The sequence below is a fragment of the Mesoplodon bidens genome (genome assembly GCF_964165515.1).
Source record: "Mesoplodon bidens genome assembly, chromosome: 4".
NCBI classification, from domain to species: Eukaryota; Metazoa; Chordata; class Mammalia; order Artiodactyla; family Ziphiidae; genus Mesoplodon; species Mesoplodon bidens.
The window spans coordinates 115,293,711-115,315,215 of NC_138160.1; the positions used below are offsets into that span (position 1 = coordinate 115,293,711).

The 21,505-nt window shown below is 47.0% G+C and overlaps 1 protein-coding gene across 1 annotated transcript; it reads right to left on the bottom strand.

Moving 5' to 3' along the window:
* Nucleotides 1-15,609: 15,609 nt before the first annotated feature.
* On the bottom strand, nucleotides 15,610-16,344 carry NEUROG1 (neurogenin 1; the record flags this gene model as incomplete). Its single annotated transcript, XM_081232870.1, has 1 exon — nucleotides 15,610-16,344. The coding sequence occupies one exon, from the start codon at nucleotides 16,342-16,344 to the stop codon at nucleotides 15,610-15,612; it is 735 nt and encodes a 244-aa protein (XP_081088996.1).
* Nucleotides 16,345-21,505: the final 5,161 nt, after the last annotated feature.

Genomic DNA, 21,505 nt, shown 5'->3' on the forward strand with positions numbered 1-21,505 from the left:
TTACTTTGTTAAATACCTAGTCTCTGGAGATTCATGCTACGTAAGTTTTTTGTTGGTTTGTTTGTTTGTTTTTCCAGCAGGTGGCTTAGAGATGACAAGTGCTTTGTGGTACAGGATCCAACACTTTCTGTGGTGTGGCAGTTCTTGTTACTGTGGCTGATGGGTTCTGAACAAAAAGACAACCCTCAGAATGCAAGAAAATATTTGCACACGAAGCAACCAACAAGGGATTAATCTCCAAATTATACAAACAGCTCATGCAGCTTGATAACAAAAAAAACAAATAACCCAATCAAAAAATGGGCAGAAGATCTAAATACATATTTCTCAAAGAAGACATATAGATTGTCAAAAAATACATGAAAAGATGGTCAACATCAGCAATTATTAGAGAAATTCAGATCAAAACTACAATGAGGTATCACCTCACACCGGTCAGAATGGCCATCATCAAAAAGTCTACAAACATAAATGCTGGAGAGGGTGTGGAGAAAAGGGAACCCTCCTACATTGTTGGTAGGAATGTAAGTTTGTACAGCCACTATAGAGAACAGGATGCAGGGTTCCTTAAAAAACTAAAAATAGAACTAGCATATGACCCAGCAATCCCACTCCTAGGCATATACCCAGAGAAAACCATAATTCAAAAAGATACATGCACCCCAATATTCATTGCAGCATTATTTACAATAGCCAGGACATGGAAGCAACCTAAATGTCCATCAACAGAGGAATGGTTAAAGAAGATGTAGTACGGGCTTCCCTGGTGGCGCCGTGGTTGAGAGTCTGCCTGCCGATGCAGGGGACGCGGGTTCGTGCCCCGGTCCGGGAAGATCCCACATGCCGCAGAGCGGCTGGGCCTGTGAGCCATGGCCTCTGAGCCTGCGCATCCGGAGCCTGTGCTCCATGACAGGAGAGGCCACAACAGTGAGAGGCCCGCGTACCACAAAAAGAAAAAGAAAAAAAAAAGATGTGGTACATATACACAATGGAATATTACTCAGCCACAAAAAGAACAAAATAATGCCATTTTCAACAACATGTATGGACCTAAAGATTGTCATACTGAGTGAAGTAAGTCAGACACAGAAAGACAAATATCATATGATATTGCTTATATGTGGAATCTAAAAATAAGTGTAAAAATGAACTTATTTACAAAACAGAAGTAAAGTCACAGATATAGAAAACAAACTTATGGTCACCAGGGGATAAGGAGTGAGGGATAAACTGGGAGATTGGGACTGACATATACACACTACTATATATAAAATAGATAACTAATAAGAACCTACAGTATAGCACAGGGAACGCTACTCAATACTCTGTAATGGCCTATATGGGAAAAGAATCTAAAAAAAAAAAAGAGTGGATATATGTATATGTATAACTGATTCACTTTGCTGTACACCTGAAACTAATACAACATTGTAAATCAACTATACTCCAATCAAAAGTTTTTTTTACAAAGAGAAGAAAAATAAATGAATAAATAAAAAAATAAAATAAAAGTGCTCAATTGCGCCCACTGTCATTTTGACAGGAAACATCCTTGGAGCGCCATAAAAGCCCACATGATCTGGCTCCTGTCTCTCTCTCTGCCATCACCTCCTCCTTTCCTGGGCTCCATCCATACTGGCCTCTTCTTTCTCCTTCTTTCTCACACCGATTGCATTCCCTCTGCTTGTAGTACTCATTCTCCCAATCCTGACTGATTCTCATCAGTCAGGTGTCAGCTTAGAGGACCCCTCTTCCAAGAGGCCTCCCCTGACTACCACTTCTAAAGTGGCTTCACTGGCTCTTTGGAACATTTTCCTCCTTAAATCGTTGCAGAACTTTTTATCACTATCTAATATTTTGTATATTGACTGTCTCTCCTACCAGTGGATAAACCCCATGAGAGCAGAGATCCTGTCTGTCTGATTCTCCCAAATCTTAGAACAGAACCAGTCACACAGTAGGCACTCAATTAATATTTGCTGAATAGCTGAATGGATCCTTTGCTCAACAAGCACTTATAAATTCTCCTAGGGAGACACTGTGGAATTCAGAAAATTGGAGCCAGACCACAGTTGGTTTCTAATAAAGTCTGGTGCTGATGTGGCTATTTTGCAGATCAGTGTCACCCAGGGAGACTAGACCTACTATCTTGGCTATTTCCTTGCCTTAGATCTCTTGGAGTGGCAGCCACGGCTCCCTGAAAGACACTATTAAAATGTTTATGACACAGTGCCCTGTATACAAGGAGTGCTCATTACATGCATTCATTAATTTGGCCAGCACCATCAAGAACTCTGATCTGAGATTGTGTCCTGCTTGCAAGCTAACGAGTTAGCCTGCCATAGTTCCATGCTGGTAGAAGATAAGATACTCTTGGTTAAAGGCAAAGGATAGTTTATTACTCACAGCAATAGCAGTAACCAGGGTATTAGCATCATTAGGATGGTTCCCAAGCCCTGATTTTTCTAGGTGACAGGAAGAGGGCCACATGACACATATGCACTTGATGTGTTCCAGGAGAGGAACCCTGACCTTAGGGAACCTGATTCTTTTATAATGGACAGTCTGTTTGCCCTTTGCTCTGGACAGAGATATGATCTCTATCTTCCAAGCCTGTTCAGTACCTAAATATCTTTGAAAACAGAGTCTGGAACAGACTAAAGAGCAGTCAGTGCCTCTGCTCACAAGATGTGTAGAAATGCTTGAGACTTATGGAGAATTGTCTCACAACGAGAAGCCTAGTAGGTCCTCAAATTTGTTGAATGAATGAATGAATACCGGGTGTTGCATGTAACACTATGCAGTTGATTAAGACATGGTTTTTGTCATTAGGAGCTCTTGTCTTCCTGCTGGAGAAATAGATGGTAGGGCAGTACACTGGTTAAATGCCTGTGCTTTGGGCTTAGATGACTGGATTTAAGTCCTGCCCCCATCACTTACTAGTTTTGCGGCCTTGGCCTCAGATTCCTCATCTCTAAATTGGAGATAATAGGATTATTGTGATTAGATAAGACAATATGATTGTAAAGTGTTGGCTCAGTGCCTAACCTGTGGTAAGTGTCCAAGTAAGTGTTAGTTAGTAGGTTGAACCTCATGAAATTGCCATTTCTGTAGTTCAAATAATCAGCAATTTTATATGGTTCAACCTAATCATATATTCATCATTATTAATCTTTTGCTTGATTGCAAATCATACTGTAGAAATGCCTCTGACTGTGTGCTCTGGGTCAGGTGAGGCAAGCCTGGAGAGGCACAAAAGTATCCAGGAAAAAGAAATGGGCCTGGACCCAGATGCAGATCTGAGCCCCACGTTCTCCTCTCATTAACCTTGTGACCTTGGGTGAACCACTTAACCTCTGAGCCCCTTGCCTCATCTGTGCTATAGATACAATAATCCCTTCTACTTCACTGGACATTGTGAGGCTAATATCAGATGATGGATGTGAAATTGCTTTGTAACCTGGAAAGCACTGTAGTCATGTCCTCATGCTTAATATGAAGAGTTCTTAAAGGCAGTGAGATTTGTCTGGGCTTCAGCCAGACCATCACTAGGTATAATTTAATATCCCTCCTAAGTCCTCTAATCACAGTTTTACGTTTGAAGTGTAGCATTGGCCTTCCAAATCATATTGCTGCATTAGAATCAGGTTATGCTAGTTAGGTTTGTATCTAAGGCCTACAGACTTCCAGCAACGTAGGGACCATCTGGTGACCAAAGAAAGATCATCTCATTACAAAGGGTGATTGGCTTGCAGCTAAATCAGTCAATAGCTAACATTTATCAAGCTCTTTGAATGAGCCAGGCATGAGCTTTAGCTCTTTCCATGAACAATTTCTCATTGAAAACTTGGAAAATCTTATGACATAGATAGGTACTATCATTCTCACCCATTTTACAGATAAAGAGACTGAGGCAAAAAGAGGTTACCAATTAGGAATTGACAGACCTCAACTGGTGGGTTGTATTGCCTGAGCACCCTCAGTAATAGTCAGAAGCACTCATTCCAAGTTGGCCCCATCAGAGAGAGGCTCTAGAGCCATCTTTCTGGGGCAGCTATAGTTCCAACTGCTGCTGCTGTGCTTGCTGATGGAAGTCCTGCTTCTCCCGCAACCAGCCAGGGAAAGCCAAGTTCTGCTGGGCACTTGCAAGCCATTGGAATGGCTCCATACTCCATCTTTGCTATCAGCCTGCCTGTACTCTGCTGAAGAAGTAAGAACTTTAGCTCTTACCTCCTCTCTTTTGTGGGGACTCTCTGCATTGTGAAAAGCGATGTTCACCTTGTTGGCTTACCCATGAGCCTGTGCTCTCTCTGGAAAGAGCTTACTGCTAGCTCCACCTGAGACTAAAGCAGTGGCTATAGTCAGCAGACAGCATGCCTTTGTGGTGATCCCAGTTAAGGTAAGGTTTGGCTCCTAGAACAGGTATACAATGGTATCATGGCTTAAAGAACGAAGTTAATTTCCCATTCATGTAACAGCCCATGAAGGCTGGGTGGTTGTTTAGGGATGCAGGGTCCTCCAAGCTGCCCCACCGTTCTCCACGGCAGTGCTTCTCAAACGTCATGTGGTGAAGGACCCATTTTTCTTTTTTTTTTTTTTAACATTTTCAATCCATTTCAAGCCAACATTTTTATAACAAAAAGTAAAAATGAGTTACTAGAAAAATGAAGGGGAAAAACCCTCCCAAAGACACACAAAATACAAACTGAAAGTATTTTATTATTAGATAACAGACTTAAATTGCTATGCAAGTTAGTAAATACTTCTCCTTTGAACACTGGGCAATGTAGGAGGCCGTTGTTCAATTTCCAATTATTGGGAATTTGCTCTTTCAGAGAACATATTTTGTATGACTTGAATTAAATTATTGTAATTGTTTTATGGCCCAGAATATGTCTGTCTTGGTAAATATTCTGTGTGTACATGACAAGAATGTATATTCTGCTATCGTTTGAGTGTGGATGGCATTATTCTATAAATATAAATCAGGTCAAGTTGGTTAATAGTGTTGTTCAGATGTACTATATCCTTACTTGTTTTCTACTTTTTCTATATATTACTAAGTGATAAGTGTTGAAGTCTTTATAATTGTGGATTTGTCTGTTTCTTCTTTCAGTTATATCAGTTTTTGTTTCATGTATTTTGAAGGTTCATTGTTGAGTGCTTACACACTTAGGATTGTTATATCTTGTTGGTGAATTGACCCTTTATCATTATGTAATGTCCCTCTTTATCCTTGGGAATATTTCTTGTTCTGAAGTCTATTTAGTCTGATACTAATATAGCCATCATAGCTTTTTGTTTTAAATATTTACGTGATATGTCTTTTTCTTTTCCTTTTTTTTTAAAGCTATCTATATCTTTATATTTGAAGTGGGTTTCTTCTAGATAACATACCATTGGGTCTTGCTTTTTGTCCCACGTGACAATGTTTGCATTTTAATGTAATTTGTACTTAATGTAATTATTAATGGGATTGGGTTTAATTTATTGTCTTCCTAGTTGTTTTCTATTTGTCTTAACTGTTCTTTGTTCCTTTTTCCACTTCTTTTGAATTAGTTGAATTTTTTTATTAGTCTGTCTTACTTCCCCTATTGGCTTGTTAATGACAACTTTTGCAAAATTTTGCAGTTTTTCTCCTAGGGTTTACAATATACATTGTTAACTTATCTGAATGTACCTTCAAAGAATAGTATACCACTTCACATAAAGTGTAAGACTCTTTTTTTTTTTTTTTTGCGGTATGCGGGCCTCTCACTGTTGTGGCCTCTCTCGTTGCGGGGCACAGGCTCCGGACACACAGGCGCTGTCAGCGGCCATGGCTCATGGGCCCAGCCGCTCCGCGGCATGTGGGATCTTCCCAGACTGGAGCACGAACCCGTGTCCCCTGCATCGGCAGGTGGACTCTCAACCACTGCGCCACTAGGGAAGCCCAGTGTAAGACTCTTACAAGAGTGTACAGTTGGGGACTTCCCTGGTGGCACAGTGGTTAAGAATCCACCTGCCGATGCAGGGGACACAGGTTTGAGCCCTGGTCCAGGAAGGTCCCACATGCTGCGGAGCAACTAAGCTCGTGCGCCACAACTACTGAGCCTGCGCTCTAGAGCCCAAGAACCACAACTACTGAAGCCTGCGTGCCTAGAGCCCATGCTCTGTGACAAGAGAAGCCACTGCAATGAGAAGCCCATGCACCACAACCAAAAGTAGCCCCTGCTCGCCGCAGCTAGAGAAAAGCCCCCACACAGCAACGAAGACCCAACACAGCCAAAAATAAAATATAAATAAATAAATAAATTTACAACCCCCCCCAAAACTCAAAGTGTTTTTTTTTTAAAAAGAAGAGTATACAGTTGTCACTTGAATAATATGGGGGTTAGGGGTGCCCACCCTCCACCCAGTGGAAAATCCATGAATAACTTGAGAGTCAGCCCTCCATATCTGCTGTCTCACACCGTGGATTCAACCAACTGAGGATTGTGTAGTATTGCAGTACGTATTTAGTGAAGAAAATATCCACATAGAGGGGACCTGCCCAGTTCAAACTCATGTTGTTCAAGGGTCAACTGTATTCCCATTCATCCCTCCCATTCTTTGGGTTATTTTTCTTGTACATTTTACTTATTCTATAAGCCCCACAGTACAGTATTACTCATTTTGTTTTACACAATTATCTTTTAAACTGATTTAAGATAAGTAAAAAAGGACTTCCCTGGTGGCGCAGTGGTTAAGAATCCTCCTGCCAATGCAAGAAACACGAGTTCAATCCCTGGTCTGGGAAGATCCCACATGCCATGGAGCAACTAAGCCCATGAGCCACAACTACTGAGCCTGCACTCTAGAGCCCGTGAGCCACAACTACTGAGCCCCTGTGCTGCAACTGTGGGAGCCCACGCGCCTAGAGCCCATGCTCCACAACAAGAGAAGCCACTGCAGTGAGAAGCCCGTGCACTACAACGAAGAGTAGCCCCTGCTCATTGCAACTAGAGAAAGCCCGCACGCAGCAACGAAGACCCAACGCAGCCCAAAAATAAATAAATAAATAAAATTGATTCTTAAAAAAATAAAAGATAATAAAAAAGAGGGTCTTTTACATTTATTTTTATCATTTCCTTCTTTTTTTCATTTCTTTATATAGATTCAGGTTTTTATTTGATGTCATTTCTCGAATGCTCCATTCTGTGGTGATTTTTCCTACTGTTTTTTTCTCTTTGTGTTTCAGTTTGGATATAGTCTGTTGACCTATTTTCGAGTTCATGGAGTGTTTTCTCAGAAATGTCCCAGCTATTGATGAGACAATGAAAGGAATTCTTCTTCTCTGATATCACGTGTAATTTCTACCATTTCAGTTTGACTCCTTTTTATAGTTGTCATTTCTCTGCTGAATTTCCCAATTTGTTTAAGCATTGTGATGGTTAAGTTTGTGTGTCAATTTTACTGGGCTAAGGGATGCCCAGAAAGCTGGTAAAACAGTATTTCTGGGAGACACCTGTAAGGATGTCTCTGGAAGAGATTAGCATTTAAATCAGTAGACTGTGTAAAGAAGATCTCCCTGAGCAATGTGGGTGGGCATCATCCAATCCACTGAGGACCTGAATAGAACAAAAGGATGAGGAAGGGTGAATTTGCTCTCTCTGCTTAAGCTGAGACAGCCATCTTCTACTGCTCTAGGGCATCAGTGCTCCTGGTCTTGGGGCTTTTAGACTCACACTGGGACTTAGATCATTGGCTGCCTGTTATTCTCAGGCCTTCAGATTTGGTCTGAATTATACCACTAGCTTTCCTCATTTTTCAACTTGCAGCACATCATGGGACCTCTCAGCCTCCATAACCATGTGAGACAATTTCTATAATAAATCTCTTCTTATACATATATCTATATATCCTGTTGGTTTTGTTTCTTTGGAAAACACTGACTAACATAAGCATATTGTCCACAATTTCTAATACATTCTTTACCATATTAATCAATCATAGCTATTTAAAATTCCTATCTGAAAATTCAACATCTGGGTAATATCTGAGTCTGGATCTATTGATTGTTTTATCTCTTGGGAATGGGTTGTTTTTCTTACTCTTTTTTGTGTGTCCTGTAATTTTTTGTTAATGCTGGGCATCATGTATGTGTACAGAAACAGTAGAAACTCTTAGGTAAATAATTTTATGCCAGGATGTGCCTTTTCTGTTGTCATACAGTTAATATGGAGAGGGAATGGTCAGTCAATATAGTCAGGAGTTGAGTTTGCTTTGCATTTTCTTGTTATTATTATTACCTTTAGTGCACCATAGTCTTCCTATTTCTTCAGCAGTGGGCTGTTGTAATCATGTACTTTTACTGTGGGGAGTACCAAATGATTTTTCTCAGTGCTCCTTTTCCCTCTCAGCTTTCAGTAAATCTTTCCTGCCTGTGCCCCAGGGGGTTTCTCTCTCTCCATTATTTGGTCCCTCACCAGCACTAGATTGATGTTGCTTCTTACTCAATGCTAACTTCACAAAGTGGGGTCCAGCCTCAGTTTTCAGCAAGTCTTATGCATCTTGGCTTCTGGAGTGAGGATTTCCAGCTCTTCATCCCCCTGGCAGCCAACCTTTGCCTTATAACTGTGATTGTTCTTGGGAAGGAGTTTCCTGTTCCTTCCCTTATAGTAGCAGACTCTTGCTTAGTATTGGTGTAGGATCCCAGCCCTTCCCTCTGGAGAGAGGGTGTTTTCTCCTACTTCTCCTCCACAATGATCTTTGCATTTTTCCTGAAGTTGAGACAGTTTCCTACCCTTCTACAAGAAACAGGAGGGTTTTGTTTCTATTTCTGCCCAGAATCAATAGATATTTGCCTATATGTTAGGAAAGGTAATACCCCTTCTTCAGAGGCTTACTGCTTTTGCTTTAAGATAGCATGCCTGGGAAAGTGAGTGGGACTAGTGACTATTCCCAAGCAGCAATCACCTCCTGAACACCTTCACCACCAAGGGTACCTCCTCTGGTCTTCTGCCCTGGCCTAATCTATTTTTTTAAAAAATAAATTTATTTATTTATTTATTTATTTTTGGCTGCGTTGGGTCTTCATTGCTGTGCACAGGCTTTCTCTAGTTGTGGCCCACGGGGGCTGCTCTTTGTTGCGGTACGCGGGCTTCTCATTGCAGTGGCTTCTCTTGTTGTGGAGCACAGGCTCTAGGTGCGCTGGCTTCAGTAGGTGTGGCACACAGGCTCAGTAGTTGTGGCTCGCGGGCTCTAGAGTGCAGGCTCGGTAGTTGTGGCGCACAGGCTCAGTTGCTCCGCGGCATGTGGGATCTTCCTGGACCAGGGCTTGAACCCATGTCCTCTCTATTGGCAGGAGGATTCTTAACCACTGCACCACCAGGGAAGTCGCCCCTGGCCTAATCTTTCTTGTGAGCACCTAGCGGGGCCTATGGATAAGAGCTTGCAAGTGGGTATAAACTCTCTTATTCCAACCTGACACCCTAGCCCACATTTGGCTTGTAAGATTTTATTAAAATTTTAGCTGATTTCTTCTTACCTGCTTATATGGCAGCCACCTCTCTCCCCCATGCTTTGCCCAAGATGAAACAATTCACATGTTCTGTCTCTCCTTGGAGGGGCTTTCTCCTCTTGTAATTCCCTTATTTAATTGCCTCATGACCTCACATCTCTGATTAGCTGAAGAAATTTATGATTTTGTAGATTATATGACTCCTTCTCATTTTTAGAACAGGATTGATGTTCTTAGATGCTTTCTACATTGTACCCCAAAATGCAAATTCCCACCATGGTCATGAAGGTGTAGTCCCAGAGATGGCTTGCAGGATTTCCACTCATGGTCCAGTGAAAAGAACCAGTCACACAGTCACACTTAACTTCAAAGCATTCTGGGAAATGTAGTATAGTCATGTGTCCAGGAAGAAGAGGAGAATGGATTTCAGTGAATAACCAGCAGTTTCTGTCACCATGCTCCAAACAAGTGAAATCTAAAATGATTCTGGGCTTGGAGCAATTGGGCATCACTGTAAAACTGTGAGGTTTACTGGCCCCATCTTGGAGGTTGTCCTGTCAAGATGGTAAGAAGTCTGAAGGACCATCTTGTCATGTGTGTCCCATGATCATACGATGGAAATGTGCAGAGGGTTCTCTCCACTTCCATGCACATCTGGGCTCCAACTCCATTGGGGCCAGAATGGATCTTGTGGGAGAACAATTTCTTGAAAGCACTTGGGTTCCTAATCCTGCTGTGTTTATTAACCATCTGTGCACCTTTTAAAAGAATACAAATGCCAGGGCTTCACTCTAGATACTCTGAAGGAAAATCTTTGGAGGAAAGACTCAAGCATCTACAGTTTTTGAAGAAAGGCTTCCTGGATGATTCTTTTGTCCAGTAGCTTTAGGTACCTCTGGGCTAGGTTGTGGTAGAAACCAAAGCAATATAATTGAAATCCCATCATCCAGTTTTGGCATCCTGCCTCCAGGGTTGATTTGGTCCTGGCCACTAGCCCAGCAGGCAAGCAGGTAAGCTCAGTACTGAAGCCAAGTGTTTGTCCTAAGCCATCCCAGGAAGTGACAGCTTCTACAGTTCAATGTACCTGGGCTTATTCTTTGTTAATGGGTGATGTAGGATATTGGTGAAAGTTGGCTGGAGCACCTTCCAGGCTCTAATCTTCACCATTAGGCTCTTTGGAGTGGAACTTGGGAACCTTGATTCCCTGCTTGGCCTAGGTTGGAGCAACCCCAGAAATATTTTCTAAGGAAGTCTAGGCCTTGGTAAGATGTGTGGGGCCTTTCTGGCCAGATGTGAATGGTGAAGAGACTGATATTTCACAAAAGGATGCCATCAGGCTCTTAGCCCTACTGGCCTTGCAAACCCCAGGTCCTTGCCAGAAAACTCACCCCAAACCCTCTGCAGGCTTCCTCTATCTCAGTCAGGAAGAGGCACATTCCACTGACTTATTCTTGCCTCTAGGCAGGGCTGCTAGATCAGGTCACAGGGATCGTGCCCCGTGCACAGCCCCCATGGGAGGTTGGGGGTTGGAGAGAGGAAAGTCCACTCACCCTGCTGTGCACCCTGTCTCAGGGCCGATGCACCAGGAGAAGCCGGGCAATGAGCCCTATTCCTCATTCAACCAAAGGTCCCATATGGCAGCAGCGGCCTTGCCTGTAGCTATGATTAAGCTTATACCTGGATAGGGCTGGGCCTCAGAAAGATTAAGCTTATACCTGGATAGGGCTGGGCCTCAGAAAGCTAAGCCTGTGTGTGGCCCATGATGCCTTTTGCTTAGCTGTATTCCATTTTCATTCCAAGAGAGGCAATGTAAGAAGCAGTAGAAATGCTGGATCCAGATTGTCCGGGTTCAAATCCCACCTCCGCGACTTACTTGCCGTGCGCTCTTAGGAAAATTATTTGACTTCTTTGTGCCTCAGTTCTCTCAACTGACAAACAGAGATAATGATATTATCAACCTCATGGGTTGTGAGAATTAAATGAATTACTATGTGTAGTGTGTTTAGAAAGTGCATAGAACACAGAATAAGTGCTATGTAAGTGTTAGCTGGTATGATGGTGTTAATGGTGAGGGTGTTATCGAGGACATTGCCCTGGACATCATGGGCCCCTTCCCCCTACGCCCCCCCCCCCAATATAACTTTTCTCTGAGGCATTTCTCTTAGACCCTGAGGCCAGAAAAATCTATGGTTGTCTTTAGCAGCAACCTGTTAGACACTGCAATTCCTGTTTCCATCTTTGCTTTGGGAGCTAAAATGAGCAGTTTCAGGCAAAATTAACCATTTGTAAAGGACTTTGGGGGATGGATTCTGTGTGCTCATTGTTCCTGACCCAAATACTTGAAATCATCCTTGATTTCTCTCTTTCACACCCTAAAACAAATCCTGTTGTTTCCTTCTTCAAAAGTTGTCCTGGTTCTGACCAGTCTTAACCCCTTCCACCACTGTAAGCCTTTCTTCAGGACTAATGTGGTGCAGGTGCTTAGTTGGGTCTCTGCTTCCACCCTGGCCTCTAAACCCTGCTATTCTTATAACAACCACTGTGGCCTTTACGAATATAAGCAAATTCACAACACTCCTCTTCTTTCAACACTTCAATTACCTTGAGAAAAAAAAATCATGATTTGCACTGCCCCCATTGTCTCCATCCTTACCTGCCTCATGCTCTCTGCTCCAGTATATCAGCCTCCTCGTCCCTTTACTAGATGGTGCATGGCCAGGGTGGTGTTTTCTCCTTAGGATTCTTCCCTCCAGATCTTGCTGAGGCTTGCTCCTTCCCTCTGCATCTGAGCCTCTGCTCAAATGTCATCGCATCAAAAGCCCTTCCCTGGCCACCTTTTCTAAAAGAGCAACCTCCCATCCACCCTGGCATTCCATATTCTGCTTATTTTACATTATTTTTCTTCTCAACATTTACCACCACCTGTCATAAGTTGATTTTGTCTTTCCCCATTAGCATGTAATTTCCTTTTGGGTGAGGGCTTTATCCTGGTCAGCCCAGTGCCTAGAACAGTGCTCAGCACACAGCAGGGCTTGATAGAGTCATTAAAGAAATGACAGGCTGAGTGAAATGCTTCATTTTACTACGTCATCCCCATCTTCTCTGACCTAGTTTCTCCAAGGCTTGGAAGCAGAATGTAAAAATACACATGTTACACCAAGACAGAAGCAAAGAGACAGATCCAGGTAGAGAATACATAAGCTTTTCTAAGTGCTGGATGATTTCTCAGTGGAAGATTCTGTTGAGGAAGTGAATTGTGGCTGTCAGCAGGACGTTCTATGCTCTATGATTGATTAGAATACTCTAGTAACCCCAGCCTGCCTTCACAACACCGGTGGATGAACAGAGAGTTTGCTGCAGGAAGAAAGAGGCCCCTGGGCTGGGGATAAACATTTTAAATCACCATCCTTCTTTTCTCCTCTTTGGGAGCTACGAAGGCCATACTTATACGCTTGCTTCTGTGGAAGAAAGAACAGTATTAACTGGCAGAGGTGGAGACTCCTTCCAGCAATCCATGTTGTTAAAGATACTTCTTTAGATGGAAGGTGCTCTGGGATCTGTACCTTGAGTTGTGATCCTATTTTGGTAACAGAGTTGGGAGTGCAGTTCGCTCTTCTTCAGTCTTGGAGGTAGTGGTGTTTTCCTTTTTCAGTGCTGGCTGTAGGCAGTTGTATAAGACAAAGGTTCTACTGCAGCCGTTGGCTCCAGGATGCCCGGGGTGTGTGGGATGTTTGTCTGCTGGTGGTTTTCCCAAGGCGTTTGGACAGTGATACACATCAGCCATTCTCTTCCCTTAGTCCAGACAAGTGCACCTACACCATGGCTGAGCAGCGTCTCCGTAGGGGACCTGCCTTGTCGCAGACCCCACCTGAGCCCCTTAGAAAGCTGGAGGGAGGCACTTTCAAGCATCCTATGCACGGGAGAGCAGAAAATCTGATGCAGACCATGTGTGTCTTTTGCTATAGGAAAATGCAAAGCTGGTAGAGTGAATTAATTCTGAGACAGACAATAGAGTGGGGCCCCGGGCAGGGTTGTTCAGGAGACACAACTTTTTCCTTGGATCTTTTAGCAGAAGCAGCTCAGTTCTGAGCCCTCATAACTTCCGAAGATTTCTTGGAAGACTCTTTGTCTCTGCTCTGAGGGCAGTTAGAGAAAGCATCCAACTTTTCAGAACCTTCTGAAAAGCAGCCTTTTATATCTGAAAGAGGGCTCCTTGACCATAGCTGGACTTAGCAATGACTGCTGGGGACCCAGCACCTGCCTCTGTGGATCCAACTCATCAGGACATGTGTATGAGGAGGGAAACATTTCCACAAGGGAAAAATGCTATTAGTGGCCTTACTTTTGGCCTCTGCTTCTATTCACCTCCTAAAGTGATATGATTTCTCTAACGCTATAGCATACTATTTTCCTGAACCCATTTCTACCTCCTCCTTGTAAATAATTATATTCATGAAAAGGGGAAACCAATGAAAAAAAATTGGTCTTAATGTGGGGTAACTTATGAGCTGGGGGAACAGGCAGCAACTGCATTTTAGGAGCTATCTCTTGTAATTATCCACATTCGGAGATTTAAAACAAAAGCCACTACTGGCCTGTGCTGTTAGCTAATTGTCAGACAACAGACAAACACACCGCAGCCAGAAAAATCCCCACTGAATTTGGGCGGCTGATTTCTCTGGCAGCAAATGAAAGCTTTGGCTGTTGCCCCTGGCTAGCTGAGCAAGCCAGGACTGAGTCCACCGCGTGCCCCCCTCTGTGGACACTGCTGGCACAGCGTGTGTTGGGTGGGGGGAGGGAGAGGTGAGGACACCCTCACAATTTTAGGCAGCTGCACACCCATCCAGGGACACCACACCAGCATAATTCATCCCATACCTCCCAGCCAGGGTGATCCCAGCCTCAATGAACAACAGTTTGGAGGCATTGTTTACAAATCAATTTCCCCCTCTAAATAGGCTGTTATAAGAGTGGACCCTTCTGCTTGCCCAGCCTGGGCCCACCTGTCACTGGGACTTCCTAGCCAGTGGTCACACTGTATTGATCTTTTTAATCCCCTCTCTTTGAAACACAGAGCCAGCTGATGTGGAGCTCCTCAAAAGAAAGACTCTCCCACCGCCCCTACCTCTACAGGTAGCTGCATATTGGGGCTAATTTCCCACTAAAAAGTCTTAATTAGCTTATGGGGAGCCTGAAAGATCTCCCTTGTGTTTACAAGGTGAAAGGAAATGATGGATCTCAAATGCCCTAGTCTCTCTTTATCCATTTCTTGGTGGAAATCAGGTGCATTTTATTTTTAATTGTTTTGAGATAGGACTGGAGTTTTGAAGGTGGGTGGGGATACTGTTTCACTTTAGTGGTTGAACAGCGAGCGGAAGGGAAGAAAAATCCCAGAGACACCAACATTAGGCAAGAAACTTGGTGACTTATTTTCTTTTTTATTTATTTTTTATTTACACGAAATATCTGCAGTACAAAAATGTAAACTTTGATAGCTCATAATAATAAACTCTTTATGTACAAAAATACATTTTCATATGAATGAAGCATCTTGAATAAATTAAAGTACTCTCCAGCCCAGTGCCTGAATAGCTACGCAAGAGTCTCGGGTTCTTCCTAGAGCAAGCCTGCAGTGGTGGGGGTCGGGATCCATAATGCATGAAGCCCACTCCTTGTCTCTCCTTTTTAAGCCTTTTCATTGTATTGTCAGCCGGCTCAAACCGAATTTTCATGCTCGTTTTTCTTCATTAGAGTTCTACAAATTGTAAAATTGACTTTTCACCTCGTCTTCAGGGACTGATCTGTCCCTTTTCTAAATCACACTGAAGTGGTGGCTGGGGTCAGCTCTGAGCCAGCCACAAAGGAGGTTTTGTGGTGTTCAGAAAGTGCAAAAGGAAAGGCCGTCTAGGGGCGGGCAGGAGGGGCCCGGGGCTGAGGGCTGGAGAAACAGACTAAGGGGCAGCCACTGCGAGGGTGCAGCGACCTAACAAGCGGCTCAGGTATCCCCTACCCCTTTAAAGCTCCCGTTTCTTCTCTGCCTGGACCTGGGGTCCCAAGGCCACAACTGGGCCCCCACCTACTGTCCGTCGCCTGGGGGAGGGGGACGGTAACGGTATTCAAAAGGGGCCCTAGTGGTAAGGGATGAAACAGGGCGTCGTGTGGAGCAAGTCTTTGGGCAGGCCCGGGAAGGAAAAAAGGGGGTCGCCAGGGCCATAGGTGAAGTCTTCGGAGGCGGCGGGGCTACTGGGGTCAGAGAGTGGCGAGGCGGCAGCAGCGCAGGGGGAGGCGGCGGCCCCGGAGCCCCAGGACTCCGCGTCGCTGGCGGGGCTCGGGGGCCCGGGGAGGCAGGGGGCACACTGCGGCGGCAGGAGGCGCTCTCGGGCACCGCCCCCGGGCAGCCCCTGGTCGGCCAGGCGCAGAGTCTCGGCCAAAGCCCAGATGTAGTTGTAGGCGAAGCGCAGCGTCTCGATCTTGGTGAGCTTGGTGTCGTCGGGGAAGGAGGGCAGCACGCTGCGCAGCGCGTCCAGCGCCGCGTTCAAGTTGTGCATGCGGTTGCGCTCGCGGTCGTTGGCCTTGACGCGTCGGCTCCTGCGCAGCGAGTGCATTAGCGCCTCGGAGCGCACCCGCGCGCGGCCCCTGCGCCGACGCCGCTCCTGCTCGTCGTCCTGCGCACGAGGAGTGTCCGACGACCCGGGAATCCCGGTTGAGCCCTTGCGGGCCGTCATGGGCGGCCCCGAGGCGGACGTGGGCTGTTGGAGCCTGGCACAGTCCTCCTCGTCGGTGAGGAAGCCGGACAGGTCGCTGGTGCTGCTGCTGCTGGCGCAGTCGAGGTCCGAGAGGCAGGTCTCCAGAGGGGCTGGCATCGTGGCGTTGTGCAGGATCGATGGACAGCTAAGAGGGCGCTTAGAGGGCAGGAGCCCGGGCTGAGGGCAGGGCCGTCGGGGCGCACTTACGTTCCGGATGGCCCGGGTCTACTCTGTGCCGGCTGCGGGAGCCAAGGGCTGGAAGGGCGCAGGGGCGCACCGGGAACTTGGCCTCAACTCCTCGCCTCGCCTCGCCTGCAGGGGCCACGCTCCCGCCGGTCTCCCGAGTGATCTCGCCGGCGATCAGATCAGCTCGTGTGAGTACCGAGTGTGGCACACGACCGGCCTCAGGACCCCTTAAGTACTCGGCGCAACAATGGGCGCCCCCCTCCCTAGCCACCTCCGCCCCCGAGGCAGCCCCCGTGAATGGAGCTTGGCGGCAGGTCAGCCCCGTGCGGCGCCCGGGTATTTGCATAATTTATGCTCGCGGGGGGCCACGCCGCCCCTCCCCCCTCCCGGAGCGTGCCCGTAATTACCGCGGGCCAATCGGCGGCTTTGCGCGGCCCCGGGGCGGTCTCCGGGCTAACCCGGGCGGCCCGGGCGTCTCTAGGCAGTGAAACGGAGGCGGGGGCGGCCGGCGATTAGCCGCCGAGGCACGCTCCTCCAGGGGCGGGCCGGGAGCCCCTAGCTGGGGTGGGATGGGGAGGCGGGGCGCTGGGCGGAAAGTGTGAGCCGCGCAGCGAGTTGCGAAAACCTGGAGCCCGCTGGGAGCCTGGGTTCCCTCCCTCTCTCAGGCTGCTGAGTGGCTGCGTGAGTTTGGGCTAGTGATTTGACTTCACTTTCCCTATCTGTAAAATGGGGCACAAGTCTACCCTGTTGAGGATGATGTAAGATGATGTTCTTGGGACACTTGGCAGGGCGCTTTTGTGACCAAGCGCCCCAGGAATGGTTGCGAGATGCAGCGCCCTGGGAACCCGGGGAAAACCCTATTTAAGAAAACCAGAGAGTGGCCGGGTGTGGCTCAAAGGGCAGAGCGCGGAGACAGGCACGTCTGCTTAGTCCAGGTTGGTGAAGAAGTAGGGGAATGGCTCTATTGACCTTCACCTAGGGCAGGGTGCGGGCGCGCCTGGGGGGCAGCGAGGAAAGCGAAGGCATGGATGCTTTCCCAAGTTGGGTGGCGTCTTGGCCGAACCCCAGTAACCCTCCAACTACCCTCCGCCCACAACACTGTCCGAAGATTCTTAAAGTAACAGAGGCATGCGAATCCCCTTCCCTCCGGCAGCCCTCGCCGCTTCCCCCAACACCCACCCTCACCACTCTTTGTGCTGCGTCTCTTGGAGCGGCGCTTGCAGCCTCTGAGACCCCCTCAGGTTCGCTAGCCAGCGAGGCTTTCCCGCCCCAGGAGAGACGATAGCAAACACTCAGTGGAGCCCCTCTCCCCCCATCCCCTCTCCCTCTTAGTGAGGTAAAAGCGCCCGTCCCAGCAGAAGGTTTCCACTCTGCATGTTAGGAGTAGCTTCTCTCTGGTCACCAATGCTGGCTCTGGAGCGATAGAGACCCAGACACCCGCAACTTTGTGCTTAGGGGAAAATAGTCACGAAGGAACAGCACCAGATTATGGGGGTGGGGAGTTAAAAACAAAATGAACACCTTCAGAAAAGTTTCAGCCTCCTCACCATATCTCAGTGGTGGCCTTGGGCCTGGTGCCTGACCTGTCCTCAGAGCCCGAGTGACTCTGTTTGGGACACTGTCCCTTTCTGAAGGGATGCCATCTGGAGGCAGATTCCATCTTGGGTGGCTGACCAGTGCTTGTCTTTTTTTTTTTTTTTTTGCTGCACCCCACGGCTTGTGGGATTTTAGTTCCCCAACCAAGGATCAAACCCGGGTGCTTGGCAGAGCACGGAGTCCTAACCGCTGGACTGCCAGGGAATTCCCTGACCAGTGCTTGTCTTCCAGCTCACTGGACTCGACTCAGCCCTCCCTTCCCCGCTGCTGCACCCCACACATACTTGAACCTGAGGGGAAGGCTGGACATGTATACATGGGCTCTAACAGGTTTGCTAGAAGTCACAAAAGTGACTTTAATCAGCTTAAGCGAGAAAGGGAAATTGGTAGGTAATACTGGGCATCTCAAAGAACCCAAAGGCTGCTGGCATTTGTGTGATCCTTTAGGAGCCCGGAGTCCTCACTCTGCTTTTTGCCCTGTCTCTCTCTCCCTGTATCAGCTTCCCCATGGACCCAGCACGTTCCCACCAGCCTCGACCTGATGATACCTCTGGGCCCCTATATTATTTTCTTGAGACTGCTGTAATAACTTCCCACAAACTAGGGGCCTTAGAACAACAGAAATTTATTCTCTCACAGTTCAGGAGGCTGGAAGTCTGAAATTAAGGCATCAGTATGGTTGGTTCGTTTTGCAGCTCTGAGGGAGAATCAGGTCAGTGCCTCTTCTAGCCTCTGGTGACTCCTGGCAACACTTGGCATTCCTTGGCTTCTAGATGCACCACTTCAACGTCTGTATTTTTCTCCTTTGTGTTTCTGTGTCTTCTTTCCTGTCTCTTGGCCACTTGAATTTAAGACCCACCTTTATCCAGGATGATTTCATCTTGAAATCCTTACCTTAATTCCGGCTGCAAAGACCTTTGTTCCAAATAAGTTCACATTCTTAGGTTCTGGGCTGACATATCTTTTGGGAGCCACTATTCAACATACTACAGCTTCTTTTCCAAATTACTAGAAGAGAGAATCTGTTTGGTCAAGGGAACAGAGTCATCCGAATCATTTATCATTTCTTGACTGCCTTGCCCCTGAAGGTCCTTCCCATTGAGGAATGTGAATGCATGAACACCTCTCTCCCCATTCCTGGCAGTTAGGGTGTGGCCATGTGATTTAAGTGGGTTAATTGCATGCCCCACTTGGAACTTAGGCTCTGAGCTGGTGACAGTTCAGAGTACACTTGTGTTGTAGCAGCAGCTTAGAAGGGCAGTGGCCAGTGGTGGCAGAGGTGGCCAGGAACCAGTGGGTGTCCTGACCTAGCTTTTCCCTGAGTGTTTTCAGCTGTGGTTCTGCACCTTCTTCCCCCCACACCCCCATTTTCCAAGCCTGGTTCTCCAGCCTACCCACTGATTGCATGAGAACCTCCATAGTAGGCCTTTTCCGGTAGGGCTTTTTTGCTTGAGTTGGTCAAGCTTGATGTCTGTGGTTTGCTAAATAAGGCACCAAGTTAAACACTAAGGTTGCCAAAGCATAGAGAAAGAGGCAACCCATATGCCATATTGCTTGCCTATTCTGGGCCAAGCACTGTGCTAGACACTAGGGTGACAGGGGGGAAAACCTGGCTGATGGGGGGCCATCGGCTCTGAGTCTCATAAGCCTAGGGTTCAAGGTCGGCAGGACCCTTGGAGTTCATTCATCCATCTGCTACACCTTGTACATGAGAAACTGGGGCAGCAGATGGGGAGGTCTTTTCTCCAGGTATCCCAGGGATTACTGGTGGTCAAATTAGGACCAGATTCAGGGGTCTTTTCAGCCCCCATTCCATGTTTTTCCATCACAATTAATCAGTAAATACACAGTAAACACCTACTGCATGCCACATGCATGGTGCCAGGTGCTCTGTGGAGAGTCAGGCAGAGCTATAGTCTTGGGGCAGGGGAGACGTGGCCACAGAAAGGTGACCTGCCACTGGCTGAGAGAAGTGCTGGGGGCCCACTAAGGGAATAGATCTGAAGAGCACTGTGCACCCGCCAAAGAGAAGGGGATGGTCAGGGAAGGCTTCCTGGGAGAGGGGGACTTGAGAAGGCCTCGAAGGGTAGATGGGATGTGAATAGACAATCTAGGTAGAAGGTAGGGGTAAGGATGACTGTGGCAGCCAGTCTGAATGGGGCTTCTTTGGGGGTCTAGTTGATGAGGATAGGGGACAGTTGTGATGGGCCTTGAATGGCCATGGCGACCTTTCTCCTTCCTTTGTGTCTCCTCTCCTGCTGCTTCTTTCTGAGCAGGGCTGTCACAGTTGTTCCAGTGGTTTATTGCACAAGGGCATCCAGGGCAAGTCGGGGCTAAAATCTAGCTTCTCCAGCACTTGCTAAGCCATGCTTTTCACATGTGCACAAAGGCACCTCATGAGCTAGCGGTGACTCTGTGCTCTCTCCTGCCTTTGTCCCCCACCTCTGCCAGAGCCTTACTGACCTGACCAGGCAGGCGTCTTAGCCTTGCCCTGTCTGCTCCTGGCTTTGGGACAGTGCATGGGGCAGCTCCTCCTTGGACATTAGTGCCTGTCCCTTGTGTTTTGAATAAGTAAGTGCATCTGAGGCTTGGGGGCCCTTCCTACAAGTGACCCACTAAGGATGGAGCTGAACCCTGGGAAGATGAGAATGAGATGGTAGCTTAGGCTCTGAACTGCTCTCTATGAGGCTCAGAGCTTTCTCCTTGAGAGAAAACTGCTGGGCCCCTTATAGGAGGACATATATCCTTGCTGGGGGAGCTAAAAATTTCCCTTACCCCCATAATCCCTTGGAGCCTAGTACAGAGCACATCTGTGGAAACCCTCATTCTCAGAGCACAATAGGATATGATGTGAGCATGTAATAAAACCAACCACAGCAGGCACCGAGGTGGTGAGGGCTGAGCCAGGCGTTCTGGCTGCCTGATGTGTGAGCCATTCAGCTGCCAATGTGTGGGGGGCGGAGGAGGTGGGGTACAGATATTCCAAAGGACTGGATTAAGCCAGAGTTTCTCACACTGTGGTCACCTGAGGTGGTAGTGATGATGGAGGGCCCCACCCCGGATGCCCAGAATCATAACCTCTGGAAATCTGGACCACATACTGAAGTCACTGTTGACTTATACCTAGAGCCTCTGTTTGCCCCTCATATTGGAACAGATACCTTGCTTTAGCATCCACCCTTCTATCCTGTGCTTGCCTAAGCCCTTGAGGCAGCTTGGGCGTGTTCCTGTGACACCTCAGAGGAAGTCCAAGTGATGCCAAGACTGGGGGTCCTCCTGCAACTTTGCCTGCCTGTCTGACAACTGGGGGCATAAGGAGAGAGGAGAATCCTGGAAAGGCGTGCTGGTGCACACCAGAAGGTGAATACCTGTTCAAGGCGGCTCTGGAGGTCTGACTCAAGACTACTGTCGAACCAGCAGGGAGGTGATTTCGGTTCCTTCTTGAGAGGATCTTTCTGATGTCAACACACTGGTGAAGGGAGCAGCTTTCTGGAGA